This window comes from Bos indicus x Bos taurus, chromosome 4 (assembly GCF_003369695.1).
Source record: "Bos indicus x Bos taurus breed Angus x Brahman F1 hybrid chromosome 4, Bos_hybrid_MaternalHap_v2.0, whole genome shotgun sequence".
NCBI classification, from domain to species: domain Eukaryota; kingdom Metazoa; phylum Chordata; class Mammalia; order Artiodactyla; family Bovidae; genus Bos; species Bos indicus x Bos taurus.
Window position 1 is genome coordinate 5,479,593 of NC_040079.1, and position 17,045 is coordinate 5,496,637.

Sequence of the window (17,045 nt, forward strand, 5' to 3'; positions counted from 1 at the left end):
AACTCTCACTCCGCCCGCGACCCCGGGGCTCACCTGCCCGGTGCGATCTCAGCGCGCACGCCGGCGGGCAGGGCCCCGGGGCCGCGGTTTTCCAGACACACGTGCGGGTCAAAGCGCATCCCACCAAAACCCCCGTGCTTCCGCCGCCGCCGGGTCTGCAGGGCACGGGGCGCGTGTGCGTGTTTCAGGGTGCGTGTGGCGGGGGGGTCAGACATTTATGACCGACATGGGGGGGGCGGTTTCCGGGGTCTGACACCTGTCTCGGAGCGGGTCCCGCGCCGCCACGGCCGCAGGGGACCGCAGCCCCCCGGGCGACAGCGCGCGGCGGCGAGGGGAGCGCGCGGCACGCCGTGTACTTCCTGTTCGAGGCGCGCCGCCGTCCACCTCCCCGCGCCACCCGCCTGCGTCTGGGCCAGGCCCGGCCCTTCGCGTAGCCCCCGGCCCCGGCGCCCTGGAGCGGCGGCAGCAGGGGGACGGAGCGGGTGACTGGGCCTCCGCTCCCCGCGAGGCTCCCGCGCGCTCTCCGGCCCGGCGCCAGCAGCCGCGCTCGCCGCCGCGCCTCGGTCCAATTGCGCAGAGTCTCCGCGTTTGCACCTCCTCTTCCCCTCCTCCTCCCTCCCTCGCCCAGAAAGGAGGACGGACCTCGCTCCCGGCTGCGGGCTGGTTTATTCTGCGGCCGAGGCTCACGTTAATACACACAGCGTCTCGTTCTCGCCAGATCTTTCGCTCAGGCGCAGGCAATAGGAGGGCTGCTTCTCAAAGTGTTGAACTGCACCTGCCTGTCCGATTACCTTTGGGAATCGGGGAGTGGCGGGGAGCCGGGAGGGTGGGAAATGTTGCCTCGCCTTGCCAAAGGAAGAAAACTTTGTCACTCGGAGGGAGCACGCCGCCACGCGTAGCCCCGAACCGGGACGGCCTCGGGCTTCGGTTCTGCCTCGGACGATCCCGTAGGAGGAAGCGGACACGTGAACCCGGCGCTCCCGCCGACCGCCACCCCCGGCGGGCCCGAGGTCCCTGCCCCACCTCCCTCCCGCGGAAGTCCCCACGCGGTGTCTTTAGGCGGGAGGGGACAGTAAACAGCTCCCGCGGCCGACGGCAGGGGCCGAGCACGGGGAAGGAGAGGACCGAATTCCAGGAACGGGTCACCCGGAATTAACTTCGGCTTAAAGTTATGGGAAGCGCGGCCATGGACACCAAGAAGAAGAAAGATGTTTGCAGCCCCGGCGGGAGCGGCGGCAAGAAAAACAGCAGCCAGAAGCGGCGTTCGCTGCGGGTGCACATTCCGGTGAGTCCGGCCCCGCTGGGCCTCCCGCTCGCCGCTCCCCGTGGCGCTCCGAACCGGCGCGGAAGCGGTTAACGCGGGCCGCCCAGCCGCCGTGCGCGCCCCTCCTGCCGCTCCGGGGACGGCTGATGGCGCTGGGCCGAGCTGCGCCGCCCGGCCCGGGCTCCGTCTCCCGCCCCGCCCGAGTGCCGCCGGGGCCCGGCGACCCACCGTCTGTGGCGTGGCGGGCTGGGCGTAGCCCGGGATCCCGCCCGGTGCGGGTGCGGGGGGCGGTGCGTAGGCTTGTTTTTGTTGAAGGAGGACCGTGTGGACTGCGCTCCGGGGAGGTGGAGCCGCGCGCCGCGGCTGGGGACGGACGGGAGGGGCGGTGGGTGGGGACAGCAGGGAATGGGGGCGGCAGCTGTGTGTAGCTGCGCCCTCAAACTGACCCCCCAACCCCGCTCCCCAGCACCCTGCTCCTCAGCTTTCCTCGGGTGTCTGTGGGCCCGGGGCGGGAGGCTCCTCTGCAGCCGGCCCCTGGGTCTGACCCTGGGAGCACATTTCAGGCATTTGGGGGCTCCGGATCCCCTAAGGCGTGCAGGGCCCTCGCGAACTTCAGCCCTGGCCACGCCGGCCTCTGGGCCGGACTTTGGCGACATCGATCGGTCTGCAGCTTGACTTTGTCCAGCTGGAGGGCGTGGCGGGCAGGGGTCGTGCGCCCACCCTGCAGTTTGCTTGCCCGTGGCCCCCCGCAGCCTTACTTAGCCACTCCGTGGGTGGGTGGAGGGGGGGTTGGTCTGATGCTGAGCCCTACAGCCCTTACCTGCACCCGAAGGAAGCCCCCAGCTGGGTCACACCCCCAGCCTCACTAACCGAGTACACGTGTGTCCAAACACACACGCAAGAGAACTCCGTGGAGAATGTAATTTTGATGATGGGTGACTGGTCTTGGGCACAGATGCCGGTGGTCCCATCCGCCCAGAGCTGCCTCCGACCTCACCGTGTTACAGACACCTCCTGGAAGCTAATCCTTTCTGACAGCCGCCAGCGAGGGGCGGGGGGAGGGGGTGCTGCCTGGCCAAGCATTTTCTGCTGTGAACTCTCTCAGGCATTTAACTAAGATGTTTGTTGACTGCGCTTCCTTCCCAGTCCTCTGTGCAAACACTGGCCAGGAAGGTCAGGTACTGGGGGAGCCCCAGACATCTGATGGGTACTTCAGGGAGCAGCCCCAAGTTGGGACAGGTGGCCAGCCCTCCCTGGCAAGGGAGAGCTCAGGGAGCAGGTGACTGGGCCCGAGCTTGCAGTGTGACCACCAGGGTGGTGACCCAAGCTTTCGGGAATAAGCATACCTTTGACTAAATAAACATCCTATTTGAAAATGAGATAGTCTTGTTTACATTCCTAACGTGAGATATTTTGAGCCATATTTGTAAATGGAAAGTTAGACACCAGTAGGTGAAGCCTCCCTCTGGTAGCTTCACTTGACTGAGCCATTTAACTACTCAGCTTCTCCTGTTTGTCAAACAGATAATAACTCTGCTTTGCCCCCCTTTCAAGTCTGTTGATATAAAAATAAATCATGGGAAAGCTCGTACCAGTGCACACTGTTATATGAATGTATGGCTATTACACTTACATCAGAGCATCTACTTTAAAAGAGAGAGAAAAGAAAATGACACTGCCTAGTGCCCAGGCCGTGCATATCCTATTCAGGGTGATAGGTGAGGCTGGTCTCAAATGGGAACACGTGTGTGGGGCATGCTCCGGAGAGGTGGAGGGCAAAACCCAGAACCTGGAAGAGGACTGAGGTGTGATGGCGGAAAAGCCACGATATAGTTGGAACCCTTTCACCAGCCCTCCTGCTGCTGGTGATGACTTTGGCTGCTTTAGCCATCATTCTTGGCCCGACGCAGCCCTTACAGAAAGTACCGTTCACTCAGTTATTCCACGACACGTGTGCTGCGCTGCTTGATGGTGAGATCCAGGGGGAAAGGAGAGGGCCTCTGTCTCTGCTCTCACAGGGCCTGCATCTGCTGTGTGTTTGGGGGCAGGGGGAACCAAGAGGGTGTTGTCACTAACCAAGTAGTTATTACCTGTGGGTCCCTGTGCTGGGCTGGGTGAGAGTTACACGCTAGCTGGGAAAATGTGGCATTCAGACAGATGTTTGCAGATGACCCAAGGGTACAGGTTGACCAGTGCAGGCCGTACCTGCTTTCAGAGGGGAGAGAAGGGAGAGATGGCAGGGCATGGACATGTTCAGAGAGACACTGCACCCAGAGGTGGTAGGCAGGACAGAGACGTGTCAGGGGCATGGCGGGGGATCACTCTTGCCAGGGAACCAGCTTGAGCCCCTCTCTGGAGTTGGAGAGTGTGAGGCTGTTTCCAGACCCAGCGAAGGGCCCCTTTTCATGGATGAAAGGGTTTGACAAATCAGGGTAATCGGAAATACGTCAAGGTTAGATCAAGAAGAGCCTTGAATCGGCCTTATAAGATTTAGCAAGTAGAAATACTAAGTGCCCAGTTAAATTAGAATTTTAAACAATGAACAACTTCTTAGTATATGAATGTGCCAGGCACCATTTGGGATAAACTTATACTAAAAGAAAGACCGTCCGTTGTTACCCGAAATCCCACTTTAACTGGCCTCCTGTCTCTTCTCTCGGAGTCCTTCCTGGGACTTAGGCCCAGGAATGAGGATGCCCCCACTGGAGCCCTTGGGAAGCTGCGGTAGATGCGATGGGTGTCCTTCCTGTTGTGCCCAGAGCCCACCCAGGGTTCCCTGCAGCCTTGCTGGACAGCTCCGCTCCACACCACAGCTGCTCACCGTGTCTCTCTGCTCCTCAAGGAGGCCTCTGGAATAGCGGCAGCTTGCTCAGCCTGAGTAGGCTGGCGTGGGAATGCCGGGGTTGGCATTATGCCCTAAAGGGGCAGCCCTCACCAAGGAGGAATGCAGGTGAGGGGAGAGGTTCTACCATGGGTTCTGTGGAGGCCTCTGAGGGTCCCAGCAGGACCCAGCCCCGGTTGCCCAGAGTGGTGGGCCAATCAGTCATTCACGCACTCTTTCTGTCTGGCCTGACTTCCTTGCCTCACCTCCCCCACTCCCTGGGATAAACTACTGAATCCAAGTCATTGTCTCACTGTTATGAGGGGGAATTTCAAGTCAGAGTCTTCCCTGGTGGCTCAGACAGTAAAGCGTCTGCCTGCAATGCAGGAGACCCAGGTTCTATCCCTGGGTTGGGAAGATCCCCTGGAGAAGGAAATGGTAACCCACTCCAGTACTCTTGCCTGAAAAATTCTACGGACAGAGAAGCCTGGTGGGCTATACAGTCCGTGGGGTCGCAAAGAGCCGGACATGACTTCACTTTCACTTTACTTTCACTTCACTTACTTTAAAGTAAGAAGCAATTAAAAGTGATGGCAACAACACTTCATGGAGTAGAGTTGTGGAGACTGGGCTGGTGTCAAGGGAAGCAATCAAATGCTTGGGTAAAAAACCCAGAGATCAGCATTTAAGAGCTTGAACTATAGTGATGATGAAAGAAAACGGACAGAGGCAAGATGGAAGATGGTCAGCCGTGGTTTCTGATGGATGGCAAGGGATTGAGCTGGCCTTAGGATTGCAGGACGTTTGGTGTCAGGAGGCGGTTCTTGGGGGAAGATTGTGAGTCTGTCACAGCCCAGGTGGCCTTGAGCAGTGGATCAAAGGGCATCACTTCTGCCTCCTCCCCCAACAGCTGGTGGGCATCGGTGCTCATTTCCCAGGACGCTCGGGATTCTTAAGAGCAGCTCCCGGAAGATACCCTGGCTCTGGCAGTCCAGTGGAGGGCTCATTTGGTGGCAACCAGTGACACTCACTGTGATGAAGTCTTCTGGGACCTCTCGTGTCCAAAGCAGCTCGTCTTTTTTTCTGAAATGGACACGACTGGACTCAGTCTCCAGCCCCACATCTGATGCATAAACAGAACTATGGCCCAGGATGTTGGGGGAGATAATTGCAAACCTCCATCCTAGGCTCTTTAATCTAGATCTTTCTTTTTAATTTAGTTTACTTTTTAATTTTTTACTTTGTAATTTTTTTTTTTTTTTGGCTGCACTGGGTCTTCGTGGCTGCACTCAGGCTTTCTCTGGTTATGGTCAGTGGGGGCTTCTCTTGTTGGGGAGCACAGACTCTTGGGCGTGCAAGCACAGTCGTTGCAGCTCGTGGGCTCAGTAGTTGTGGCTCCCAGGCTTAGTTGCTCTGAGGCACATGGGTTCTTCCCGGCCCAGGTATTGAACCCGTGTCCCCTGCATCAGCAGGTGGATTCTTAACTACTGGACCACCAAGGAAGTCTTTTAATCTAGATCCTTAACCACCTTTTACCCTGCCCTCCTGCCAGCAGCACAGCACCTGCTGTGCCCTGAGATACCGGAAAAGAGGAATCAACTTTAGGGGATATACTAAGGGCTTAGGTGACAGTGGGTAGTGGAGACCCACAGTTACTAACTAAAGTTATTCATTAACTGAATTCTACTGAAGGGAGAATGGCCCTTGGGCCTGATGGAGGGTGTTGCCTTGCTTGGTTTCAGGCTCAGGGTGGGTCACCTTTGGGGGACACCCTCTTGGATCTTGTCCGGGGAAAGAGAGGAGGGAGAGGAGAGGAACGCCTGCTTGCAGGCTCCTCTGGGGCTGCCCTAGGCCTTTAAAAGTAGCAGGACAAGCGTACCGTTCAGAGTCGTGGTGTGCTGGCACCTCGCCTGGGTTCTCGTTCCTCCGCCTTCATCCCTAATGGAAGGCAGGAACAGTCATCCAGGTGGTGGGAATGCTTTTAGAAAAGAGCTCATTAGAAGCCTAGCTATGCCTGGCAACCTGCCAGAACCCTCTGCCTGAGCAGCCATCGCTGGGAGTTAGCGTGTGCTTTCTGCCTTTCTGTCCGAGAAAAAGAATGTGCCCTGTTAGCGCGCAGCCTTACTGTAAGTGGTGACCGCTGGCTGTCTCTTTGACCATCTTGTGGGACTCTGGGACTGTTCACAAGCCAATGATGGGGCAGGCGGTCGGGGGGCAGGGAGGACTTTGGAGAGAAGGACCCACGTGGGGGCCCGTAGGGACACGGAGGCAGCTGGGGGAGGTCAGCCTTGGTCCGAGGCAGTGGCCCAATACTTACTGCTGCCAGAGTGCCCAGCCCCTGCTTCTCCTGGGAGAGGGGCAGCAGAAATCCTTGTCAGTCCCCGGAGACAGCCTAGAAATAGAGCCAGGAGCAGCTGCCCGGCCTCAGAGGTCATGGAGACCCAGCGTGGCTTGGGCCGGTCGCTGGGGACGTCTTTGCTTGTGATGTCTCCAGAGGGAAGCCTCACGCTGCCTGAAGCCCAGTGCCCTTCGCCCTGTAGATGGGCCTGGGACCAGTAGCCTCCATCCAGCCTCATCCGCTCTGCTGGGCAGGGCTTGAAGGGGGGTGCCCCGCCCGGGACTGGGAGCTACCTTCTGCCCTCTGTAGGACTGCTCACTGCCCACCCCGCCACTGAAACTTGCTGGACTAAAGCCTCAGTGAAGGGAAAGCGGGTGCCATGCGGCAAGGTACGGGTGTGTGTCATCTTTGGCCTTGACCTTGGTTGGCGTGTACCACCTTGAGCAAGATGGGTTAGGGTTTAGGACAGTGTTTGTCAAAGTGCAGCTCACGGACCAGCCTAAGTCGATCCAGCCAGCGTTTGCTTAAAATGTACAATCCTAGGTCTCAGTCCAGAACTGCTGAATCAGCATTTCTAGGGCGTGGGACCTGTGGTTCTTTGTTTCTGAGAAGTTTTCTGGGTGACTCTCAGGCCTCCAGGGATTTAACAAAGAATTGCTTTCCAGCTTCCTCAGTGTGTGGGCTCTGACTCTTGTGTGTGCTCAGTCGTGTCTGACTTTTTTGCGATCCCTTGAACTGTAGCCAGACTCCTCTGTCCATGGGATTTCCTAGGCAAGAGTCATGGGGTAGCTTGTCATTTTCTTCCCCGGGCGAGTCTTCCTGACCCAGGGGTTGAACCCACATCTCCTGCATCTCCTGCACTTGGCAGGCAGATTCTTTACCACTTGAGCTACCGGGGAAGCCCCCTGCCCCCGTGTTACTCTTTCTATCAGTCTGTCCACTGCCCCATCTAAGCATCCATGTGTCTCTCCATCCTCTCTCTAGTGTCTGCACTCTTCCACCTGCCGTTGAGAAGAGAGACTCTTGGCTCCTGACGGTAGAACAAAGGCAGAGTAGTTCTGGCTCCCAGATAAAGATGAGTGTCCAGACAGGCCCCCAGCCTGTGTGACTGGTGGTGGTCCAGCCTCTTAGACCTCACTGCATTGTTTCCTGACTCCGCCCTTCAGTGGCTTGATGCATTTTGGGTACCCTGAACACAGGCTCTTACAGGGCCCAGAACATGATATCGGGACTGGAGGAGGCAGAGGAGCCAATAATGGAGTCCCCGGAACTGTTCTGTGGCTCCGGGGTTTATGAACGAGGCCTGATGTCTCTCTGCAGCTTGCAGGGTATGAGCTGGACTGACTGCGGGGTGGGCTTCATGTAGCACGTTGGCTGAATGCACAGTTAAGCACAGTCCAGCTCTGGGCCTGTGCGGGGGAACAGGGAGGCAGAGAATGGATATAGGGGTACCCTTCCTTGAAGATCCACCCTACAGACTATGCACGGACCTCCGTGGACCAGCTCACCTAGTGACCTAAGCTGAGCACGAAACACGTGGATTTGCAGAATCACACATCCAGTGACTCACAGGCTGGATTCCCTGTCTCATCTTCTTGTCCCCACTTTACAGCTTGTCCCCAGCTGAGAACAGGGCATCCCCCGTCCCATAGTTGGTGACCCTATTGTCAAGTCTAGCCTCTGCTGCCCTTGGCCCACTCTTTCCTAGCACCTGTCTGTGGAGGGTTCAAGATCCTTGTGTAAACTGGGCTCTGATGTCTCATGGCCTCATGATAAATGCGATCATTAATATCCTGGGTCATTATTGCGCCAAAAGGACATCGCTAGTCCCAAGGTTCCAGCAGCAGCAGCAGCAGCCCCACACGTGTGTTCAGTACTGTCTTTTCACACATCATAAACTTGATCTGGTTCTCAGCGCTTCACCAGTATCTTTCCCTGCCTGTTTCCTCCTCCAGTAAAAATCTAGCAAAACTGTCTTCTATTACTGATCTGCCCCCAGGGGTTTCCTTTTTGACCCAAGTCTGACTCCAGAAAAACTGGAAACACGTCTTCACTTGCCAAGGGCTTTTCACCTGCTTAGACTTCATTTTCTTTAACTTCAGCACATCAGCTTGTGTCTTCTGAAACCATCCAGACACGTAAATGTGCTCTTCAATGATGCTGTTTCTTTTTTTTTGGTTTTTTGATGTTCATTTATTTGGCCGCCTCGAATCTTTGCTGCGGCATGTGGGATCTCGGTTACAGCAGGCAGGATCTTTTGATGTGGGGCACAGACTCCAGTTGTGGCACGGGGCCTCGGTCACTGTCATCTCTTGGGCTTAGTCGCCCTGAGGCATGTGGGGTCTTCGTTCCCTGACCAGGGATCAGTCGCGCGTCCCCTGAGTTGAAAGGCAGATTCTTAAACCACTCGGCCACTAGAGAGGCCCCAGGTGATGCTGTTTCTTGACTGTTTTTCTACTACTTTTCCCATCTTGATATACTCAGCTCACTATTTCACTATTATGGGGTTACTCAGGTCACCCAGCAGGCCACAGACCCTGGAAGAGCTGGGTTAGAATCTGGCCTTCCTTCCCCAATCTCGCCCATCCACTACCCCCACTCTGACCCAGAACAGTGGGTATCATCACACGTGAACGCCTGTGACTCCCACCTCTTTCCAGACAGTGGCCCAGCCTATCTGGACATCCCCGGACAGCAAACCAAATGTCAGCCTGTGGTCAAAGGCTTTAAGATAAGAGACAGACAGTGGCCAATGCAGTGCTGAGCACCCGAGGTGAAGAAGTCCTTCATTTGCTTGGTCAGTCAACTGTGACCTTGCTGTTAAATGGCGGGGGAGCCACGAGAGAGAGAGCCCGGCGTTGGAACGGTTAACCCCAGTCTCGCTCATCTCTTTCTTCCTCTGCCTGCTTTGAAAATGATTTGATCCGCATCCTTCCCTTCCTGTTGACAGGAAGCCCTTCTCTGCCAGCTCACGGCTTGTCACACACCCATCAGATATCATCCGGGCTTTGGGGCCTCATGCCAGAGCCTCTGTGTGTTGATATACTCTGACCTGGCAGCGAAGTCGCTGATGAATGGATGACAAAGACCACTTTGCTCTGGGTCACCCCAGGGGTCCAGCCTTTTTTCCAGGCGGCTGAGGCCAGGTCCTAGCTGTGGGAGCCGTGCAGCCCTGCCCACCTTCTGTGGGGACCCGGCGGGGGCTCAGTGCAGAGCTGGGCAGGTGGCCCTGGGGTCCTCACTCGTGCTGGGGGCGGGGAACAGAAGGAAGGATATGACGGGGCCGGAATTTTAGGATGGGGGGCCAGCTTCTCATTTTGAAGGAAATGGGGAGCTGGGTTGCTGGGAGCGTGTTTACAGCTGGGCACCTGTAGAGCTGGATCTGGGAAACCCGTGAGCCCATTTCTGTCTGTTTCCCAGGTCCCGTGCTAGGCGTGGAGGATACAGAGCTGACGGGATCATGGCTGACTTGTGTCTCCTGGAAGATGCTGTAATCCTAACCTCTGGTAGCGGTGACTGTGACCTGATTTGGAAGTAGGGTCTCTACAAATGGAATGGCCAAGTTAAGCTGAGATCAGTACGACTGGTGTCCTTATAAAAAAGAGGGCAATGTGGATACAGAGGGGCTTGCCCAGGTGGAGCTAGTGATCAAAGCAGGAGACATAAGAGACGCAGGTTCGACCCCTGGGTTGGGAAGATCCCCTGGAGGAGGAAATGGCAACCCACTCCAGTATTCTTGCCTGGGATAATCCAATGGACAAGAGGAGCCTGGCGGACTATGGTCCGCGGGGTCGCAGGGATTCGGACATGACTGAAGCGACTTAGCACGTGGATGCAGAGACACAGAAGGAAGATCATGGGAAGACAAGGCAGAGGTTACAGAGATGCTGTCATAAGCCAAGACTCCCTGGGGCTACCAGGGACAGAAGAAGCAAGGGAGAGCCCTCCCCTGGGGTTCCGCAGGAGTGTGGCCCTGCCCACACCTTGATTTCAGGCTCTGGCCTCCAGAATGGAGAGAGAATTTCTGTAGTTTTAAATGCACATTGTTTGGGGATTTCCCTGGCAGTCCAGTGGTTGAGTTTGCCTTCCAATACAAGGGTGCAGGTTCCATCCCTGGTCGGAGAGGTAAGCTCCCACAAGCCTCATGGCTGAAAAACCAAAACGTAAAACAAAGAGTATTGTAATAGATTCAGTAAAGACTTAAAAAGTGGTCCACATCCAAAAAAAAGAACACCTTTTTAAAAAAAGTTAAGTAGGCTTTAAAAAAGACACCCACCGTTTGCTTGTGGTGCATTATGGGGCCCCAGGACCTCACCCAGCAGGGTCCCTGCCTTCACAGCACTGTTGGGGTCAGTGGTCATTGTGCGGTCATCCCCGGACATTCTTGTCCACAGGAGATTGTGTAATGAGCACCCTGAAGCGCTTTCTTCCTCCTAGCAATTCGGATGGTCCTCGATGGGTAGTTCCATTCGTGATCAATATTACTGACAATCAGATATCCTCTGGGACAATACATTGTCATCAGATTTAGCAATACTGATGGAGCACTTGCTCAGGATGCCAAGGGTGTGCTTGTATATAAGCTGACTCTGTTTATCTCTGAAATAACCCTGTGAAATACTGTAATCATCATTATCAGTGTTGTTATCCTCATCACAGAGAAAGCCGATGAGGCTGTCCACAGCGCCCACCTGTTCTAGTACGACCTGCCAAGAAAGCTGTGTTGTGTTTAACTTGAGTTTTTGACGTCCCTGCTTTGCCCTGCCCCCGCCCCATGTTGATGCCCATGGGTGTTCCAGGTAGCCTGGGGTGGGAGGCAAGACTGCCAGGCAGGACAGACCCCAGCCCCAGGATGGGCACAGGGAAAATGAGAGATCTGGTCTGCCTTCCACGGGTTTGCCCTTGGGGCTGACCAGGTGCTTATATGCTCGCTTTTACAGAAGGACTTTGAAGCCTGTGATTTACCCGTCTCATCTGGAAAATAAATAACCTGTCATGTATAATTTCATAGATCTTATTTTGTAGTTCTTTTTCATTTTGTTGTTTTAATAAGAACTGAATATTAGGATAAATGGCAAAGCAGGTATCAAGACATTCTGTGCTGGGTGTTCTGTCAGATGGCTGCAGGGCTTCTTGCCGAGTTACCATTTACCAAAAGCCCTCTGTGTGCCAGGCACTGGGCAGGGCTGAGAGTAAAGCTGTAACCAGGACGGGCTCAGCCCCCACCTCACAGGCTCAGTGCCTACATGCGGTGCTCCAGGCACAAGTCCCCACACACGCTCACTTTCGCTACCAAATACCCCAAATCACAGTGGCTTAAAACAACAAACATTTATCCTTCTCAAACATACATAAATATATACATAATAATTAATAATGCATGCAATAATCCTAATCTTATTACTGTATATTTATATACTATATGTTGTACAGATATAATTACATAATGTGAAAAGTGAAAGAATACTGGAGTGGGTAGCCTTTCCCTTCTCCAGGGGATCTCTGCAACCCAGGGATCAAACCCAGGTCTCCCACATTGCAGGTGGATTCTTTACCAGCTGAGGCACCAGGGAAGCCCAAATACATAATTTAATTATAATTATCAATGGACGTGAGTCTGAGTGAACTCTGGGAGATGGTGATGGACAGGGAGGCCTGGCGTGCTGCGATTCATGGGGTCCCAAAGAGTCGGACACGACTGAGTGACTGAACTGAACTGAACTGATTGCACATATCATACATTATAACAGTAACAATTAAATATTACTTTATAACATACTTATTACTATATTAAGATCTTTAAGTATTAGTTGCTCAATCTTGTCCAACTCTTTGTGACCCCCATGGACTGTAACCCGCCAGGCTCCTCTGTCCATGGAATTCTCCAGGCAAGAATCCTGGAGTAGGTTGCCATTTTCTCCTCCAGGGGATCTTCCCGACCCAGGGATTGAACTCAGCTCTCCTGCATGGCAGGCAGATTTTTTTACTGCCTGAGCCACCAGGGAAGCCCAAGATCTTAAACAGGTTGATGTGTAATAGTATTATTGTTTAATAACATATTATTAATTGTACAATTGCCAGATAGTATTAATGATATTCTGTGTCATACATACTACAAAGAGGATTGCAATCTAGGGTCTGCACGTGGCTTGGACACCAGGATCGTATGGAAACTGCTTCATCCCGAGGACAAGTGAGCACTCAGGGACTGTGAGTGAGGGTGAGGAGCCCAGGTCCTCCGGAGGCTGGTATTTGATAGTCGCCTGCCCCTCCCCAACCTGCTTTCATCACTAAGGAGAGGTGAGCCTCGGGGGAGCTGCTTTGCCCTTGGGGAGAGGCCAGTGCCAGGAGAGCGGAGAGGTAGCTTTTCACCACTCTTCTTTGCTCATTAGGTGTATTTTGAGATTTCTGAAATGACCTTGGAGCACAGGTAATAGAATATTCTCAGCTCCAAGACAGAGGGAAATGCCCAGGCGGCAGTATCCACCTGGGTTAGAGGAGGAGCCGGGCGGGGAGACTACCCTACCAGGCATGGAAGTGGTCCGGAGCCTGCATAGTGACCCCGGAGCAGAGAGGGTGGCAGATCGGTGCTGCGGACCACAGAGGAGGCAGGCCCCAGGGTCCCATGATGGGCTGCGGTGGCAAAGCAGGCAGCAAAACTCGGGTTTTCTCCTGGAGGAATGTCAGGAAGAGAGGAAGCCAGGCAGGTGGGCACTCATGGCACAGGTGAGGGTGGGGGGCGCTTCTAGGGAGCCCGGTCCCAACTGCTTGGCCTGCCTGGAGCTCTGCAGGGGTGTCTGCACCTGGGGGTGGACAGAAAACGTTTTCAAAGCAGCTCTGTTTTGCGCTGGTTCGAGTCGGGACTGTGGGCAGGGGTGAGCGATCGTAGAGTCCTTTCAGCGCAGACCCAGGCTCCAGGCTTGCACTGCCGTCTGCTCTCCTTCTCTGGACATGATGACCTCAGTTTTCAGGGACGGCTCAGAGCATGGAGGCTGGGTGTGTGGGCACTGCATCTATGACCGTAATAAAATATGAAGAACGAGGGAAGAAAGAAAGATAGCACTAACTCGTGTCCGACTCTTGTGATCCCATGAACTGTAGCCTGCCAGGCTCCTCCGTCCATGGGATTCTCCAGGCCAGAATACTGGAGTGGATTGCCATTTCCTTCTCCAGGGGATCTTCCCAACCCAGGAATTGAACCCAGGTCTCCCGCGTGGCAGGCAGATGCTTTATCGACTGAGCTATGTGGGAAGCCCCAGAAGAATATGAGTTAAAGTCAAATGGAGGCTTCCCTGGTGGTCCAGTGGTAAAGAATCCACCTGCCAGTGCAGGGGACCACGGGTTCGATCCCTGGTCCGGAAGGATTCCACGTGCCGCAGAGCAACTAAGCCCGTGCACCACAACCACTGAGCCCGCGCTCTAGAGTCCGTGAGCCCCAGCTGCCGACGTCCACACTCTGGAACTTGTGCTCTGCAGTGGGAAGCCCGTGCGTTGCAGTGAAGAGCAGCCCCCCACTTTCTGCAACTAGAGAAAGCCGGGGCGCCGCAGTGAAAATCCAGCATAGCCAGAAATAAAATAATAAAGCTTTATAAAAGTGAACATAACAGTTTAGGTTATGTTCCTTGTTGAATGGTGAGCTACCTCTCAATGATGTCTGTGACCTTCACCTAAAAATTGTTCTCAGCCAGTGTATCTGTGCTGCTTCTCGCTTTGGTCCTTCCATGGCAGGGGAAGGAAAGAAAGCCGATGGGGCAGAGGGAGAAGCTGGACGCTGGAGCAGTCACAGCGGACTTCAGCTGAGCCCTCTGGGATGGGGATGGCCCTTCAGGGTTGTCCAGGATCGGGGCCATGCGGGGCCAGACCCTTGTCTCCTTAGCTGGACCGTGTGCTCCTTTGAGAGCGGCGTGCACCTGCGTCTTCGTCTCCCAGCCCCAAGGAACCACTTCGCACAGGGACACCTCATCCTTCGTGATGGTGAAGAGAAAACTGCAGACGCCAAACAGCGAAGCCAGAAGGCTGCTGGGAGTGGGTGGTGTGGTGGGTGCAGATACGAACCGGCAAGCTCCATCTGGGGGTCAGGACACGCCCTGGGGGCTCCCGGAGTCTCTCCCACCTCCCCCCGCCGCTCCGCCCCCAGTGGAGTCGCTGGCCCCAGAGGGTGTGTGCTCCCCTGGGTTGGAATGCGACAGCCTCGGAGAAGGTGCTGAGCAGCTGGCCTGCTGGGGTGAACGTGTCTCTGTCCTTATCTCCTTGGGCACGCCGCTGAGGCTCGCCCGGGGATTTTGTGTTTTGATTCCAGAGTGTGTGGAGGGCCTTCGGGGCCCTTTGGGCTTCAGGTGGGGTCGGGGGGCTGGGCTCCCCCAGCTCATCCCCGGGTGAGGTGGGATCAGGGGTCTGCGGTCATGGCCTTGGGTGCCGTGGGCCACTCTCGGGTGAAGTCTGTCGGTGCTTCTGACTGTCACCTCCGCTGTTGCAGGCGTGGGCTGGAACCCACTGCGGGAGCGGGATAGAGCAGGGGGCGGGGGGCGGGGGTGAGAGGGCTGGAGGTGGGACGGAGGAGGGGGGGGCACGGGCAGGGGGTGGAAAAGGGGGAGGAGAGTGGGTTTCTGCAAGTTGTGGTTATGCTCTGTCGCAAAGAAGGAAGGTGAGATGCTTTTTCAGCCTGTTTTTGTTGTGGTTGTTTTTTAAAATTTTTATTGGAGTATGTTGTCTTAGTCCCTCAGTTTAGTCGCTCAGTCGTGTCCGACTCTTTGCGACCCTGTGGACTGCAGCAACCAGACCTCCCTGTCCATCACCAACTCCTGGAGTTCACCCAAACTCATATCCATTGAGTTGGTGATGCCATCCAACCATCTCACCCTCTGTCGACCCCTTCTCCTCCTGCCTTCAATCTTTCCCAGCATCAGGGTCTTTTCCAAGGAGTTAGCTCTTCACATCAGGTGGCCAAAGTACTGGAGTTTCAGCTTCAGCATCAGTCCTTCCAGTGAATTTTTTACGTAGTACTGTGTGTATGTCAATCCCAGTCTCCCAATTCATCCCACCCCTCTTTCCCCTCTTGGTGTCCTTGTGTTTGTTCTCAACGTCTGTGTCTCTATTTCTGCTTTGCAAATAGCCTCCTCGGTCATACAGAGTGAATGAAGTCAGAAAGAGAGAAAAGCAAATATTATATAGCAATGCATGTACGTGGAACCTAGAAAAACGGTTCAGACAAGCCTGTAGGCCCATGTTTCTGCCTCCTGGTTCCACGGGCCTCTCCTAGAGCCGCTGGACATGCCAGCCTCTGCTCCTCCCTCCCTCTTGAGGCTGGGGTCTTCTCCCAGGCTGTGCATTGATAGCTCTTCTTTAAGCGGGGGCGAAAGCATTTGATGGGGGAGATGGAGCCTCCTCAGGGGCTGGCAGGACCCTCCAGGGGCTAGCATCCCGTGATTTTGTGATGCCTGTGGACACTGCAGGTGCCTGACCTCCGACTGTCCCTCCCAGCCCTCAATGCCAGCAGCAGGGCTGGGGCCCACTGTGGGAGGAGTCTTGGGCCACGTGACAGACGGGCGTTCCAGCCCCAACCCCGACGTGGACGAGTCCTGTAAGCCCAGAGTCCCTTCTACTACACGAGATGGCCGCTGTCTAATTAGGCACGTCACTCACACGTGCTGAACCCTGGACCGAGGCGGGGTGTGCATGTGTTCCTGGCACATCAGCCCCCCATCCTCACCTGGAGCCGAGGGGGTCAGACCCCAAGGAGCCCAGAGGGTTGCTTCACCAGGTGGCATCTTTGTCCTGCAATCCTGAGACAGAGTCTGCCAGCGGAAGGCTGGCACCTCTCACAGATCCGCGCAGCAAAAAGTCGACAGTGTGGTCCCTGAACAAGAGGGGTCGTGGGTTTGGGGACGTGGGTCCACTCAGCTGGTTAGTGGCTGAGCCAGCGCGGCAGAGAAGTGCCAAGTGTCACAGACCCTCAGCTTCTGCCTGAGCGAGGCCAGCTCTGGGCTGGCCACCCTTCTGGGCACGAAGCTGGGGTGCCCCCAGGGTGCCCCCGCTTCCCGTCCCAGGGCCTCGCCCCGTGAGCCCTGCCAGCAGCTCGGGCGAAGATCCAGAGGAGGGCTTGGCTCCACCTTCAAGGTCAAGGTTGCAGTTCGTTTCCCCTTGTTTTCTTTTCCGTGTCTCCGAGGGGAGCCAGTGGCTTCACACCCACTCCACACGCAGCCCTTCCTGGCGAGTGGCTGGAGGCCTGGATAGCGGTGGTCTTGGTCTTGCTGGGGGGCCCCCCTCACCCATGCCCCAGTTCAGCTCAGGACCAGCTCTGTCCCTGGGTCCCGAGTGAGCGCCCGCTGGTGCCGGGGGGAGTCTGTGCAGTGGTGCAGCAACCCTGCCCCCCCCCGCAGCGTCCTCCTCACCCTGCTGTAAGCCTCGGGGGTTGGCTTTTCCCGAATCCATTCAGTGAGAGATGCTGGCCAGTGTCTGGCCCCTCCTCAGAGCACGCCGGTTCCCTGAGCTTTCTGAGGCCTGTTGTTCAATCCCTCAGTTGTGTGCCACTCTTTGCAACCCCATGGACTGCAGCACGCCAGGCTTCCCTGTCCATCACAATCTCCCGGAGCTTGCTCAAACTCATGTCCATCAAGTCGGTG

General features: G+C 55.7%; 1 protein-coding gene across 4 annotated transcripts in view; it reads left to right on the forward strand.

Moving 5' to 3' along the window:
* The first annotated feature begins 660 nt into the window (after positions 1 to 660).
* Positions 661 to 17,045, forward strand: part of PRKAG2 (protein kinase AMP-activated non-catalytic subunit gamma 2) — a 299,615-nt gene continuing 283,230 nt past the window's right edge. For 2 of the 4 annotated variants that reach the window (XM_027538542.1, XM_027538543.1), the window contains exon 1: positions 661 to 1,285. In XM_027538542.1, the coding sequence (XP_027394343.1) occupies positions 1,172 to 1,285 (114 nt within the window). In that variant the 5' untranslated portion in view covers positions 661 to 1,171. The remainder of the gene's footprint in view (positions 1,286 to 17,045) is intronic. The other 2 variants (XM_027538540.1, XM_027538541.1) reach the window with 1 other exon arrangement.